Source organism: Heliangelus exortis, chromosome 1 (genome assembly GCF_036169615.1).
Source record: "Heliangelus exortis chromosome 1, bHelExo1.hap1, whole genome shotgun sequence".
Classification (NCBI taxonomy): domain Eukaryota; kingdom Metazoa; phylum Chordata; class Aves; order Apodiformes; family Trochilidae; genus Heliangelus; species Heliangelus exortis.
Window position 1 is genome coordinate 185550254 of NC_092422.1, and position 16853 is coordinate 185567106.

General features: G+C 41.9%; 1 protein-coding gene across 8 annotated transcripts in view; it reads right to left on the bottom strand.

Annotated features, from left to right (window-relative positions):
* Positions 1-12623: 12623 nt before the first annotated feature.
* Positions 12624-16853, bottom strand: part of MAGI2 (membrane associated guanylate kinase, WW and PDZ domain containing 2) — a 694924-nt gene continuing 690694 nt past the window's right edge. For 6 of the 8 annotated variants that reach the window (XM_071734032.1, XM_071734033.1, XM_071734028.1 and 3 more), the window contains one exon: positions 13273-14838. In XM_071734032.1, coding sequence (XP_071590133.1) covers positions 14042-14838 — 797 coding nt within the window. In that variant the 3' untranslated portion in view covers positions 13273-14041. Of the gene's footprint in view, positions 14839-16853 lie in introns of all 8 variants that reach the window. The other 2 variants (XM_071734034.1, XM_071734029.1) reach the window with 1 other exon arrangement.

Below are 16853 nucleotides of genomic sequence, written 5' to 3' on the forward strand. Positions count from 1 at the left end.
ACACATGCACACACACACACGTGTTTAGTAGGCTCTGTTTTAGACATCAAACAGATAAGCAAAAGCATGGCCAAAGCATCTTTCATGTTATCTATGGTGGGATGTGAAGCACCAGGGAAGGGCAGCTTGGCAAGGCTGCTTCTGATTCCCTGTGAATGATCCAGCTGATCCAGCTTGCATTTGTTACACTGATAATCAGAGATGGCTGCTGTGCATCCTGCTGCTGAGCTATGTTACAGTGGTGCTGCACATTCCCTGGCCAGCTCAGCTTTGGAGGTGACATGGCAATGCATGGCCAAGTCACTTTGGTGGCTCTGCCTGGAGGTGCCTGGGTGTCACCCTGGCAGGACAGAGGGTTGCTGCACCACCCTGTACCTCTGCAGCAGTGTTTCACTTTCTATAGAGCCAATCTAGATCTTTGCATTCCAGAATGTTCAGTAGTCTTCCATTAAATGTAAGAATTACTCATTTTGGAAAGAGCTAAGGCAGAGGTCTCAGCACCAGGTCTCTGGCTTTTATATTCCTGGTAAAAGGTTTGAAGTGCTCAAGTAGCCCTGCACTCAACAGGGGATGCTTCTCCCTGTGCTGTAATAAAGAGGGCATAACAGCTGCTTTCTCTTCCAGATGTTATATGAAATTCTGTCCACCCTGAAATCAGAGGTTTATGTTTCATTTCAGTGGAGCCAAGCTTTCAGTTTTATTTCATAAGGAATTTGCTCTGATTTATATGATTGAAAGTTTTATAAAACTTATTGGTCTTGTAAGCATATATGGGTATTTTGCCCTTTTCAAAGCTTCCTAAACATGCAGGGACAGGCATACCCACAAATTATGTCTGTAAGATGAGGGTGTTTTTATGACTGTAAGCAGTAATAGTAAACGGGGAGATAACCATGACAGTCTTATCCTCCCTTGCACCCCACTAGGAAGAGTCTAGAGATTAAACACATGAATGTATTTTTTCTCCCAGATTTTCAGAGTGAAAGTTTATTAACTCTCCCTGTTTACATTTGCAGAACTTTGGTATATAGATTTTGTTTGCTTGTTTTAAATCAGATGCATAAAAGTCTTTTTTTGAGTTCCTGTGAGAGAAAACCACAGAATGAGAGACATTGGACTGTTGCCTCAGCTTCCACAAAGAGCTGCTCTAGGACAGTGATGTTAGGATGCTGATGCTGCAGCTGCCCTCAGGTTCTTCAGGAGGATGGAAACCTCACATCTGTCATCAGTTCTTTAAGGTTTTGTGAGCCTTGGTTTTGCACTACACTGTATGTGCTTGCCTTGCAGGATGCAGCTCTCCAAACTCTGATGGTGTCAACTGCTCTGGAGAAATGGCACTACAGAAGAGCCTTGCTAGCACACAGACTGTCACAGCTCATTCCATGCAGTTGTGCTCATGAATGTCAGTCTTGTGACTCATCCCAAAGTCTCTTCTTTCCTTTCATATTTCCTTGGTGTCTCTGATTTCCCACCTGCATCACCCATGATAGGCTTTACAAGCTTTAAAATGTCTTTTGTTAAATATTGAAACCTTTTCCATCACTTCGTTAGGTTTTACAGGTTCCTGAGAGACTGAATTTCCAAAGCATTTTGTGTTGAACAGCCCAAACTTTCAATCCCAGCTGTCTCTCCAACCTGTAGTCTCATTCCTCCAGCAGTTACAGGCTTTGATCATCAGAATTTGTATTATGCTACTTGATTAAAGGTAGGCAGAACTCAAGGTGAGAGCAGACAGAGATTTACATTTGAAGTGATTTATTAACCTGACATAATTTAAGGTCATGCTTGTTGCAGAATATTCTTAGTCCTTAGTTCCTGTCTCTTTGTGCTATCCAGTAATAAACAACTAACATTAGAGTATTGGAAGGAAATAAGAATTTTGTAGTTGGTGGAAGGGATTAGGAAAAAAATTCCTTTTGGATTCCTATTCTCAAAATTGCCAGGCTACAAACACGACTGATTAAAGTATCACCTAGGTGAGAAATAAAATTTACATCTGGTGTGTCCCAACTCATAGAGTACCCTTTATGTCAGTAGCAATGGAGTGTCAAACTCAGCTGTGCATGGTAGAGATATAATGCTAACCATGGACTGTGCTTGGTAATGCTACAGCCTCCTGTTTCTTATGATATGAAAAATCCTGGCTGGCTTAATTTTAGAACAGACAAACACAGTTAAGCTGAGGTACTCCGTGTACCATGACTGTAATATCCTACTCATCTACCAATGTCACTCTCTGGGGCAGAGGGATAACAGTTTTAATCACTTTATTAACCATCCCATATCTGTCCTTAGGTAGAAAAAATTTATGCTTCTGTGTCCCCAGAGGAAGAAGGGAGTATCCAGGTATTGATTTCCTCTATATGCTATAAGGACCTGCTCTTATTTCTTTGAGAGTTCTGGGCCTTAAAATATCCAGTGTTCTTTCAAAACAGAAAAAAATATCATAAAGACAGTTCATATGGGAAAAAAAGACCAAAAAAATAAAATAGTTCAAGAAGTCTGCAAAAATAAAGGTAGAAAGGTGTCAGGTAAGCACCTGACAGTTAGGATGACAGATTATGTGTCAGGGCAAACACATCATCAATTACCTGCTAGTTAGATGCACTACAAGATGTTTGTTTTTATGAGCCTGTGACATCCACAGTTATTCACTTTTGTGCTGCTGTCTGAGCACTGCATTTGTTTTTTGCTTCAAAGAACTAAGGGCCAGGAGCAGGCAGGGGCCTCACAGGCAGCTCAGGGATGGCAGAAACAGACACAGGGAGGTTTGGTTTCAGCAGAGCTCCTTGGGTAGAAAGGTTCTGATCCTCAGGAGAGCCTGACCACCTTCCTGCCTTGTCAGTGCAGATGGGAATCCTCTTGGTTGCTCTGGATCATCAGAACTGGAGTTCAGCTGTTTCCTAACTATTCAAGGGGCTGAGTCCTGGTGGCATCTACTGTGGGCATCTGGGTGGAGATGTTGCACTCAGCTAATGAATAGCTCCAGCTGAACCCCTAGAGTTTCCTGCTGATCTCCTTCATGCAGCATGATCCTATAGGTACACATAGGACGTGTCTGAGATTGAAGGCATCTGGGAACATTTTAGTGGGGATTTATCTACCCTGACTTCAGAAATTGAGACATCAGATGTGACTTGGTGCTAGTAATCCTTCACACTCTTTAGAGTCAATGGAAAGTTTTAGATGCTTTTCCAAGACAAATAATTGCATCCTAAAGGTGTCAGACAAATCTCTTTCTAAAGGTGCCTATTGGTTTCCTCTGTAAAAAGCCTGGAATGAGTAACAGTAATGTAGTTATCTAAACTTTGATGAGAAGAATGTTGCTCTTCATTCGTATCCAATTAGTCTCTGGACGAGGGATTGAACTAGGGACACTAAAATTCATCTTTCTAACCACGGGGCCACAGACTATTCTCTGTCTCCATTGTATAAATGTTTACAAGGAGAGAATCCATAATGACTACTTGTGCATCTGAGCATTGCAGCATCACCATGTCGTGAAAGAAAGCTGGAGCAGAAAGCACATGTGAGCACACACTGCTCTTCAAATCTGCTGTGGCAGAATGTAGCAAATCCAGATGCAGAGCTCTTTCTCTACCAGAGGTGATGGAGGAACCACTGCAGATATGCAGCAGTGTCTGTTATGTGTAAAGTCCTTAACCAAAGGACACAATGCTGGAAAAATTACTTTCTCTCCTCTTCCTTTGATCCTGTAGGGTCCTGTAGGGTTCATAACTGCCTTTTGTACCCTCTTGCTTGCTTATGCTGTTACCCTGTGCAGGGTATTTCATGTTATGTTTTTTGCATGCCCTATAAACAAGTTCCTCCCAGCTTCTGAGGTTGTGCCCACTAATTGGTAATTTGTACTTTGTGTTTGTGACCTTGGGATCCCAGTGTCATCCTGTTCCTGTAATGCATCCTTTGGGGAGTTCCTCTGCTGCCATCCTACATTCATGTTTTCACAGCTTCTTGCTATACAACACAGACTTATCCATTGATTACCAATTCTCAGTATTGATTAAGGCTATATATCCTTTGAATTCTTGACTGTGACCCTCTACAAAATAGTTGTAATGCTAGAAGAAATAGAAAACCTAAAAAAAGTCTGTTTCAGATTGGAAACCTAGTTAAAAAGTCATTGCATAATGAACTCACTGAGAGGAAATTACAGAACTTCATGGCTGAGAAGTCTTATCCTTGTGAAACAGACCTCAGCTGGTGTTAGGCTGACCAGCTACCAGACAGATAACAGCCTGAGGGAGGATTTTTTTTCTAAGCCAAAACTCAGCTAAACTAAAAGGTTGGGGTTTTTTATAACTTGATTTTCTATTTCTATTTTTATAGATTTACCTAGTTGTAGTTTTCTTTACTGTTTATGGATAAAATCCATTGGGCTACTTAGGTTGTAGGTCAGTCTATGTAACTGTGCTGCTATGATCTGAGTTTTTATGATTTGGTAGTTTCTTCTGTGTTAGTTTTATTCCATGTTATTTTGCTTTGATTCCATTAGACATCATAAAATATCTGGTAGTTCCCTAAGGTTACATACTTACAAAGTAATTTACAATGATTTCCTAAAGTGATGTGATATTAGCTAATTTTAAGAATTCTATTACTACATATATTATTTATGACTTAAAGGACAAAATTATTTCCTCTTAAAATATTACATGCTTTATTATGTTGGTGAATCACCTTTCTACTGAAAGATGCCAGTAGAAAATGCAATGTTTGCACTTTCTATTAATACTCATTGCTAAAGCTCAGAAGATCAGTGCTGGGTTATAGTCTGTTTTCTCTTGCCTATAAATATTTCTGTGTACAGAGCAGAAGTTCTTTAGCAGTGGCCCAGTCCCAGGCAGCCTGGCAGCAAGTCTGCCAAGGGCTGGAGTGATCACAAAGCTCACACATCTCAGTTGTCCTTTTTCAGCAGAGAAAGGTGAGAGGTGAGGAAGAGTCAGCACCAGCAACAGAGCTGCCTGCTCCTCTCTGCTTCAGGTGTCTGTATGGTGCTCGTGCTGTGTTCAAGGGCACAAAGCAGAAGGACAGAAGTACAATTCTTCTCACTTTCCCCTCTTCCCCATAGAGTAACTCCCACCTTTCCTCTATCCTATAAAGCCTGGCCATGGGCAGCTTTTCAGCATACAAAGGCTTCCTCCAACTGCAAGAAAAAGGAGTAAGAGATGCTATTAAAATGAGTGGGTCAGTTCATGCTTTTCATTTCATATGCTACAACTGCCTTTTTGCTTTTTTTAATCTATTACTTCAATGCAGTCTTTTATAAAAAAAGATCTAATGGTTCCTCACTGTCCCTCAGGCTACGCTGACCAAAATTCCAGTTCTTGGTAGCTTAGTGCAAGATTAATTGCTACTGTTGTATAATGACAGCCCACACCACCCCTGCTTTGACTTGTGAGGCCCATGTATTCCATCTGAGCCTGCAATGTTTACATGGCCAGTCCTGGATCAGAGGTCCCCTGCTTCTTTTCTCAATGGCCAGGTCACCAGGAGGCAATCCAGACTTGGATGGTAAAAATCAGTCTCTGATTCTGCAGCACAGTTTGCCCCAGGCAAGCCTGCTCATGGGCTGGTGGTGGCAGAGCTGTAAGCTGCTGTGCACAGCATTTACTGGGTCCTTCTGGAGTGAGATAAATGCCTGAAATGAAGGAGGAAATCAGGGAGCATTTGTCTCTAGGTTGGTCCATCATTTTTACTCTTTTGGACTTCAGCAGCTTCATAAGCAATGGGGATTGCAGAGCAGAGCATGGCACTTGAGTGGGAAGGTCTGAGTAAGAGTGGAGAGCTCTGGTGGCATCCAGGACCAATGCACCTGGCACCTTGTCACCTCCAGCCCCACTGCTGGGTGCTTGCTGGCATTTTGCTGTAGCTAATGAAGGTCAGGGATACAGTGCTTATAAAGCTGAAATATGAATAATTGCTCTGTAATTTGCAAAACACTTCAGCAATCAGTCTTAAAACCACTAACTATTAAACTTTCTGAATTTATTTCAGAGCCATTTACTCTGGGAAGGAAATGCTAATCCAAGAACATAATGGAGCTATAAAGCTGTGAAGCAGAGACCTACTTGTTAACCTCAGGGGACTGAAGGTATGGAGGGGTCAATTCAGGCTGCATTTGCATTTGTGTGCCAGCATGAAAAACCTTCAATATAAAGAGAACAGGATGAGAGAAGAGAGGGGGGAATTGGGCAGAGGCTGCCCACAGGGGGTGAGGTTGCTGATCCTCCAGAGATGCTTTATGAGCAGAGCCTGAGATTTTTCAGTTTTTTTAAGTGTGAAGCCTACTTTGTATGTTTGGATGTGAAGTCAGAGCAGAAGCATTGCTGAAGCTGCCCTCTCCTGGGACGAGTGCCTTGCTAGAGATCAATGTGGCACATGAATTAGTGGCCAAGTTGAGGGGGCTGTACATCCCAAAAGAGGGTCATGGGATAAATTGTTGTGATTAGAAAAAAACCTTTTTTTCCTCAGGCTAGTTTGGGGCTTGTCCTGCCGGATAATTGCTGGGAGGTGTCACAAGGACTCAGTGTCATGTGCCAAAGTATGCAGAGGTGCTCGTGGCCTGGGCTTGTGACCCCCTCTAAGTTGGATCTCCGTGGCTCTGGGTGCAGCAGGGATGCTTTGGTAATGGGGGGAAAGTTGGATGGGAAGGTGCCTCCAAAAAGCTTTGTGACCTGCTGCACCATACCACGGGGTTTGTCTCTGCCAGCAACCACCCTGAGAAGCTGTGCAGTACCAGGGATGCAGGAGACAGGAATGATTCAGGAGGAGGTGCACACTTGCATTCATCTTTTCTGGGGTTATATTAAAGAGTAATCAGTTGGTATTGTTTGTGGTGTTGGAGGTTTGAGAGGTATTCTGAAAAATTCTGTACTAACACATTATAGAGCTCTGTATTGCCTGCTGGGATTATTTCTCAAAACTTTTGGAGTGAGTGAAGTGCTAATTGGAATAGGTGTTGCATGCATGGTGAGCTTTGTGGACTGTGCAGGAAAGGTTCTGATTTTCTTCCTGAATTAAATAGGTACCTAAATGTAGCTCTTTGTACTTGCTGGTTTAGAGACAGGGTGAACAATTTTCTGGTTTAAGGACTGCAATTCTTTAAAAACTTTAGCTAAAGCTCTTGGCATGGTTTTTAATTACTTTGGGGAAGTGCAAACACCAAAATTCATTAATTTCATACATACATATGAATAGAAACTTCAGTGCCCTAGGCAGCCCTGCTGCCTGGTGATGGAAGGGGAGGACGTTTTGCCCAGCTTGCCTGTTTTTCGTTACTTTTGAGCAAAGAACAACCCAGGAACCAAACTCTTCCTTTTGTGTATAGTGTTCGAAAAGCCCTGTAGAAATTCAGTTGACTTAGTGACAGCAATGGCCAAAATTTACTGGAAGGAGAGGGATAGGAGGACACCAGTGTTGTGGCCTCACTCCTGCTGGGTCTCCTGCTGTAGCTGTGGCTCTGTGGTTGCTCAGAACCTCTCTTCCACTTGCAGCATCACAGGGGCTCTCACCCAATGTTTGTATTTGGCTTTCATGTTTTAGTCACTCCTCCCACTGCTTGCACATCTACAGTGTCTTTGGGTGGATGACAAGGCTGTCCCTTGGTGGTACACAGCAGTCCAAGGGCACAGAGACAAAGAGCAGTATCACAGCAGTGGGACTGATATCCTTCCTTCATTGCAGGGAAGGAATCACTGCTGCCAGGTTGTCACTGCAGTACCAGAGCATTGCTGAGGCTGCTCAACACAGCAGCAACCTCTGGAGAAACTGAGGCATGAGTGTGGAAGAGCCCATAAGCACCCTGGATTTGCAAAGGAGAGTGTGATCTCCTCTCCCCTGGCACCACCCCTCTCCTTGTGTTAAACCAGGCCTTTTACTTAAATAATTTTTTTTTTTAAAATTGTAATCACAGAATATCCTTTGCTCCTGTCCACAAAACTTGCAGTGCTATGTTGCAGCATTTGCAACATAGCATTTGTTTTTCATTTTTAAGCTTGGAGAAGCTGAAAATAGAGCAGGTCAGGAAGTGACCATATCACTGAATGCCCTGTCACTCCTTTGCTTTCTCACCATACCCTTTGATGTTTATTTTTTCAGTTTAAATATCTCCTACCTTAAAAAGACTTCCAGCAGTTCCTTTGCACAACAGCTTTCTGTAGCAGTCTGCATCCTTATGTCTTTTGGTTTGTTTGTTTGTTTTTCCTGAGGGGGACAGCCACCCATCTTGGACATACATATTTGGGAAGTTCCTGAGTGGAAGTGGGAGGTGGTGCTCCAGGTATCTGTGTGGTTATTTGTGTACTGGTGTTCCCCCATCTGCTTAAAAGAGAGATATTTGTAGCTTGTAAGCCAAACACCCCTTTTCAACTAATTGAACTGGCACTAAAGGGAAGGAACATCATTTATAGGTTGTCTATAATTCAGAGATATTGCTTATGTTACTGTCTTGATGACATATTTCATAAAAACAGCTCCAAGCTTCGGTACCAGCTATGGAAAGAAATGTGTGATCATATAATTGCTGTTAGAAATACTGAGAAAAATATCTGGGGACCAGAAGATGGGGCTGTGCGTGCATGTGCCTGCAATAGGAGGGTTTACACAGAGCCTATGGGTGTTTATTTGGGTGGTGGGAAGAGGCTGTTGCTCCAAGGGTGAGGTTGGTCTTGGACGCTGAGCAAGGGACCTGCAGGTTGGCCAGGGAAGGGCTTGGGGCATCGGTGATGTTTGAGCCCAGGGCCCCCCTGAAGCACAGGTGTTGCTGCCCAGAAACTCCACAGGATTTGGCTGTAATGGCTCATTGGAAAAGCTCATCCTTGTGGTGACAGCTGGGAAAAGAAAGGTGATGTATGGCCTTGACATGATAAATGGAGAAACATCCTTGAGAGTCCTTGAGTTTAACAGGTGTGGGGGTGGGAGCCCTGCATGACAGCTATGGAACTTTTCTTCAAGTCCTCTATTAAACAGTCATGAGAGTAGGCAGCCTGCCTTGCCTCTGTGGCCTTTTTAGCAACAATTACAGAAAATACCCTAGGTGTCAAGGGGACAAAAGTGAGGAAGGACTCCTTTGGAGATGAACAGAAGTGAACTGTGAAGTAAATCCCTAATGAGATCAGTCATCCCTGGGTAAGTCCAAAGCTTTCTCTAACTTTGAGCTCCATGGCAGGATACCAAGAAACTTTTCCCCTTCACACCAAAGCTTCCCTCCAAGCAAGGAGAAACATGGAAGGTAACATCCTCATTAGCTGAGGTGTTCTCTGCTACTTACGCCTCTGCAGTTCTGGCCCCAGGTTTCTGCTCCAGCACAAAAGGAGCACAGTGACTAAGACAGGAATTTGCCTGCAGCCTTGCCTGTCCTTACCTTTGTAAAATGAAATTGAAGACTTCCAACAGTGATCATAGTGTATTGCAGCCATAAAACCTGGCCTGGGCACTTGGATATTTATCAGTACATACATTTACCTATAATAACATTGAAGAAGAAACATTAGTTCTTCTTACAAAGGGAGCTACTGGATGCAGATAGTGGTAGCATAACTAATCAGTAACTGCTGCTAGTTTCTGGAGGCCAAGGCAGATGATCTGAGTTGACCTTCAATACAAGGTGTGAGGTATATCTGTAAGTTTATATGACACCCAGATTTATGTTAATGACTTGGCCAGGGTCAGTAACTGGTCATGACACATTTCAAGGTAGGCAAGGCAGAGGTTGAGAGTGTAAGCTAAAAGTCTAAGGTAGAGGTTTAGAGTGGCAGCTGATGAGAGAAGGTCAGAAGTATGAGGAAAAAAGAGGAAAATGAAGTTCTGAGGGACAGAAGGGAAAAATGGAGAATGGAAGAACCAATCCACTGAAAGACAGCAGGACTTAGAATTAGGATTAAGAACAAAAGCAGTAGGGATCTCTGAAAAAAGGGGAGAGACGGGTGGATGGATGGATGGATGGATGGATGTGGTGGTGCTGTGGGCATCTGCTGTGGTGCAGAGGAGACTAAGCATGAAATGTTCATGTTCAGGAGAGATGGCACAAAACAGGCTGAAGACGATCTTTGATGGAAAGGAGAAATTCTTGCCAATGGTGGCTGGCTGCACATTCAGACAGAAGACAGAAAATATCAGGTAAGAAATGGGACAATGCTTGAACTTCTGTATCAGTTCCTAGCAATCAGTTATCCACAGTGGTACTAAATTGTTGGCTGATTTATCACTGAGGCCTGAGTAGGTAGATGTGTAATGTCTACTAATGTCCCTTCTGTTAAGAGGAAGTTCGTGCAGCCTGTGCTAAGTTGAACCTACATGAAGAGTGATGGCAGTCCAGAGGTTTTCTGGAAGGAAAGATGACATCTTTGGCAAGACCTTGTAGAAGCTGTTAAATTTTCTGGTTTTTTTTATTACACCTGCTTGAAGTTCTTCTCTTCCAGGCCCTGCCGTTTGTGCACTTCCTAAAGCTACTGAGTAGAAAACTACATGGGGAGAGAGCAAGCCCCAGAGACATCATTTGCCACTGATTAAGAAAAGGGCTGCACCAATTAATGTTTTTGCCAAAAACTCTCCCCATATTTACATTGCTGGTCATCTGCAGGCAAGCTTACTTAAACTGATGCATTAGATTTCAGAGCAGAGAATCAGCATCAAAATAAACATAGTTTCCTGTGCTATTGTGTGGGTATGAAAAAATAGATTGATGGGGCTCATAAGAATGGCAATGCAAAAGCTGCACTACTTTGTTTAAAATAGAAATAACACGTTATTAACAATAAAAGTTAGACTGGGCAGAATTGCATGGTAGGTGAGGCTACATTGGCTTCAAGACACCTCCCTGGGCACCTCTGGGTCTGGATTGCGCCCACACTCAGATTCCTGATCATAAAAATGGTGCCTATTTAAAAGAAGGAAAAAATTTTTCTAGTATTAAAGATTTTTCAAGTTTGTTACATGTTTATTGTAATGAAAAATGATGTTACTAATTCAGCTGGTTGAAGTTTCTTACACAGAACATTAATCTTCTAAAAAATGAGGCTCTGAAGGAACTGATTCAGGGTGTATGAAGGCGAATTGTTAGTGGTTGAAGAAAATTTTATTTTAAAGAAAGGGGAAATATTTATTTTTAAAAATGTCATATTTGTGGCTAAAATATTGGTAGTATTCCAGACAGAGCATCTTGCTGAGCTTACAGTCTGTACACTGGTAATTTATTTAACCCAACTGCAGGTAAGGAGCATTTTTCTCTTCTGTTCAATGAGGGATGGGTTAGGTCCCAGAGAGCTGTCTGGTTACCATTATTTTCACACCCATATGATGTTTTCTGACACTGATTCTGCAAACTAAACTGGAAATCAAATTATAACCCCTTCACCCATCTTGTAAACAAACCTTTCTAGGGCTAGTTAGAGCTGCTGAATTCCTTTTTTATACATGGTATACACTCAGAAGTTGTATCAGTGCTGGGAGTCTGGCTACCCCAGTCCTCTGTCTCCTGGGACAGGGGTGTAAGACTGGACTGGGAACTGGAGAATAAGAGTACAGGTTTCTCCACCAAGGGAGAGATTTCTCTGCATCTGTGTAGCCTCATACACCTTGACTTGCTTATACAGCATTTGTTTGGTCACCAGTATATATATTCATAAATTTTACCTCTCCTTGGAGTAAGAAATCAAAACGGAATATTCGTTTTTTATAATGCAGTAGTTAATTAATTCTGCTCATGCATGCAAATATGCAAATGATTCTTTGCTAGTGTAATACTGAACCCTGTTACTCAAAGTAACACAGACTATGTACGATTGCAAAAAAAAAAAAAAAAAAAAAAAAAGATTTTTTTGGATATATATTTTATTTGACAGTGGTTTAGAATATCATACAGTAAACAAGATTTCTGTAAAAGTTAATTTATCCATAGTGGTGCGTTTCATAAAAATAGTTGCTCACTTACAGCCTTTCTGTGACTATTAATACATGGAATTATATTTATAGAGATAGAGCTGTACAGGGTAAATTCACAGCTAACACTACACAGAAATATTATTTGGAATGGGGTTTAGATGATGTGCTGTCTTCACAGGTTATCGATTACAGCCGCATAAAGCAATTACTGCACAAGGAGTAGCTGTGAACTGTGCAAATTAGAGTTTATGCAAGCATAATCTCAACTGTTTTTCAGATTTCATTGTTTGCTTTCTTTATACATAAAAATAAGATACTGGGACATGCATCTACACTACAGAAGCATTGTCCAAAACCAGATTGAATAAATTAATGGCAAATTATATTGACTTCTAGTTCAGGGGATAAAGATTTTTTCCCATTAAATAAGAGTTTTATAAACAGCTACATGGTCTTGTGCTTTTTTAGAAATTATAAATGGTTTTTTCTTTCTAAATAAAAATTGTTTGAAAGCTGCAAAATCCTTGACTTGAGGCTTTTCAAATAATTGGACAGGAAAAAACATGCCTATAAATTTCTCAGTCCAGTGCAATGTTTGAGGCATACAGTAATGTGCTAATTTCTTGGAACAAAGCCAATCTCAATCTAATTTTTCAGCAGAGCATGTGAGGAACTAAGATTGCTAGAGAACAATGATTTTTAAATATGAATTTTGACAGTACTTAGCTTTATGATATTTCTTTTTAATTACCAATGAATTATTGCCCAGGATTTTGTTTTAATTTTGACAAACAAATAAGCATATGCACAATTACACAGATACACACGCATCTTTTTGAAACAAGATAATGACTGATAGACTGAACTTGGAGTTATTTCCTGTGAAGGCAGACTGGAATGTTTACCTGGCACTTAAGGCTTGAAATTTAAAATAGACAAGCAAGAAAGGTAAAAACAAAAATGTTAAAAGAAAAACCCAAAACAAAAAAACCAAACTTAAAAAATGGAGGTAGGAAAGAAATGATAAAATGGAAACCATTTAAAAAATGGAAATATATTGAATTTACTGAATGAGGACACCGACAACTGTATTTCAGAAACCAGTCTAATTATTGTTAACTTGTGCCTGAAAGGCACCTGCTCTGCCAAACTGAGGGGATGAGAGTGTCCTAAATAAATGCAGATAGTATGAAACATAGCACTGTTGATAAGTGAAGCTCTCGTTTTCTGCAGGAGGGAAAGGCCTTTCCTTAAGGAAACTGCAGCTTTTTCTCTGTAGCACTCTTCCTTTCATAGCAATGGCCTTGCAGACATCTGGGTTTTGAACTTGACCAATTGGTTTGCGTGCTACCTCACAGGGCTTGGGGAACCTGTAGTAAATCACTTTTGAGAATAATTTGCAAGTACAACTCCACCCTAACTCCTTTCCAATGTACAGAAACATGATTTGTTCACAAAAATGGCAGTAGAAATGGTATCACAGAAACTAATCCACTGGATTCCCCACTCCTCCCGTAGCTCCCAGTGAACTATGCTACCGGGTATCACGTGGAATATCTCGAAGTGTTAACAGTGAAGACGTGTCATGGGTGTACAGTTCCAAACGATGCTTCAAAGAAACCCTTTAACCCCTGTCTAGATATGTTGAGAACAATTTATTTACAACATTTTAGCTCCATGAAAAGATCCTCTCTCGGTTTCAGCTTGCTCCGTGCAGTTTTATTTAAGGCGATGTTCCAGTTTGTGATTGCTCTAACTTGTTCCAGTTTCTTGATATAAAGTTTGAATGAAATCCAAGTCCTTCATGCAGTGGGGAAAAAAAATGCTAAAGCTACACTGCACTATCGTTCTCTGATGTACTGTCCTTCATATTGTTTTGGTTTCTTCCATAGCTGCCAAAGTCCCTAAAATGGAACTGGGACTTTAGGGTCGATTTTAAATCTCTGTGTTGACTATATGCTTTTGAACTTATTAGATACTGTGCACATTGTCATGGAATTACACACTAATGTTTTCATTCCTCAATGCTTTGTGTATATGTGTGATAGTTAAAATAAATTAAAACGAACCAATGTGAGACAAAAACTAAGAAGAATGTTCTGCGTCAGCTTGAGACAGTTAGAGGGCAACAGTCCCTTGCTCATCTGCTCATGGCAGAAGTACCAGACTTCAGGACGCTAGGTAGCTTATCTGAGCCAGGGATTTTCCACGGCCCTGGGGACACCGTTGCCTTTCGAACTGTGGTGTTGGTGCTGCGAGTGCTAATGGGGTGGAGATGTCCCTTCCTGGGGAACTCGCTGGGTTTCCCATCAGGGTCCCTCTGGCTGTGGTCCATATCGCTTCCAGGCGAGCTGCAGCGGTTGCTGTTGTACGTCTTGATAGCACCTGTATCAAGCTTGACATGGTCGCATGCTGCAGCCGACTTCTTCTCACTGGTATTTGTGGATTTGTGATCTTTTTTGTTAAGAGATCCTCCTCTCTTGCTTTCCGCTTTCCTCAGCCTCCCAAACTGTTCATCACTGCTCCCAGCACACACGTGCTCTCTGGCGCCAGCCTCGATCAGACCGCTGTGTCCCACCGCTTTGCTTTCTGAGGTGGGCCTGCCACCATCAGTGCTCTTATTCTTGCCTTCTGAATATCCTTTCCAAGAAACTTCTTCGTGCTTTGACCTGTCTACCTTTTTAGGACTCGCTGACCTTTCTCTCTGTTCTCCTAACCTTTTTTTTTTGTGACCGTTCACCGAAAGCTCCTTTGGTTTCCTTACATCGTGTTCCCTCTTGATTTCCCATGTTGCCTCTGGGCTTATCTGGTGAGAAGGGTCAGAGGGTGGGGCTATGTGTGATGAAGATAATGGTGAGATTATGTCGTCAAGGGAAAGAGCTACTTCCGGCAGACCTGGGGAGGTGGCAGAGGGAGCACTCCAGGAGTTTGGTTCGTCTGTGGTAACAACAAAGAGAAGGGAGTTAAGGGCATGTTCAGCAGCACCAGTGTGTATTGCACAGGCATGTGTATTCTGAGCACCATCAACACCCAAAACACAAACCAGAATTAAACTCTTCTGTCCTAGATGAAGCAAAACCCCAAGGGAAGTCAACGGGGAGAAAACCAAAAATAACCTCCACCCCGCCAGAAAAAAAAAAAAAGTCCAGGAGAAGCTGGTAAGTGCAAATGCTAAAAACCTCAGTCTGTTTTTTTTTCATACAGAATCTGCTTTACTCTGCCTATGTTAAATTGTTCTTAAAATAATAACAGCATGGGCTTATGAAATCAAATTGCCTCTTTTGTAGCCATATAATGGATTTCTAAGCTGGGCAATATCATTGCTGTCTCTGAGGACAAATGAGAAGGACTTTCTGCCATCTATTAAGCATGTCCCTACAAGCATATAATAACTGACAAGACTTTGTAGCTCATATAAGTTCATCATTGAATTCTGTCTTGTATTTTTTTTTCTAAACAGATATAATATTGTGGTGCTTATGGCCCAGGAATTCTTGCAGGGTACTTACAAAGCTCTGCCTTTATATCACAGTGCCAGTCACTGAATCTCTTGGCTGTGCATTTTGGATTTCTCCTGCTTACTTAGCCTCAACACAATATGGTTGGATTGTGCAGATCCTGTTTAATATAGCTAAATAGACATCTCCTTTGCTGAATCATGATGATTTCCCCAATTCATTGGTACAAAACAGAATATTCTGAGATGCCTTTCTCTTGTGTATGTGATCCTCATTTCTTTTTATTAACATTCCAGCACACAATGAATCCATCATGACTAATGACAGTGCAACTCCCTATTCTTACTCGTCTACAAGGAGGTTAGAGAAATGAGTGAACCTGGCTAATGTCATTCCCTATTTAGCACCATTGCCTGGCTCTGAACAGTATGAGCAATAATCTGTCAGAGATGAAGGACTACCTCAGGGAGCCATGGAAACGAAGTGGAGCTTGTGGCAAGAGCTGCATATTTCATAGGGGGAGAAAATGTAACCTTCTAACTGAAAAGCAAGCATGGACTTCTGTGGGTCAGGACTAGTATTGCTCAGTGACATCAGTTGTCCTTTTCTCAGTGCTATGGTTGCCTTCAAATTATCATGAAGATGCACATCATCTCCAAAAAATGGAATGGGTTTTACTACCCAGCCTGGGATCTGCTGCTTGCTTGACTGAGACAGCACTTTAAAGTTAATAGCTTGACTGAATGCTGTTTTGCAGATAAAAATAGGAGAGACAATGGTGAGGTGGGTGACGTAAAGGGAGGGAGCAGCACAGTTAGCTGAGGAGCTATTTATTTTCCCAGATGGTGTTTGTCATATGCTTTTGCATAATGAGCATATGTGTGGAGAGGATTAGCATTTGAGAGGGGAGAAAGTACAAGTTCTGTGTAAGACAAATAAACTTTGAGCTGGGAATCTAAATGGGCTGAGGGTCTCAACTGACTTTTTTTTTTCAAATCACACTTTCTTACCCTCCATTTAAGGCTGAGTAACATACCATCTGCTCCCTGCATGGCATTGGAGCAAGGAAAATAAAAGGAAGGTTCATACATGTCTAGTGATCAGTTCTTATGAGCTTGCCTAGAAAAAGCATCTGCTTTGACAGGCTACTTGTGCTCTTCACTGCCACCCCTCCTGGTACAGGACCACAGGCTGTGCTTGGCAGGAGAGGTGCATACCCCACTCTGACTCTTCTTAGATCTGAAATCCAGGGAGATCCCGTTTTGGTTAACATCTGAATCAAGGACCATGCATAGGGTCCAAGTCACTTTGCCTGGTTTTCTTAAAACTTTCCTGGGACTCCACTAAGTACCACGAAGTTGCCTGTGTGAGGTACCTGAACTGGCATTAAACAGGGCACCTTGAGCCTTATAAAACCAGGGTTGTGCTTTTTATGGCATCATCACACCTCCCCAGGGTAGAGGTGGTGCCCAGCATTGGCCTGACCAATGTATT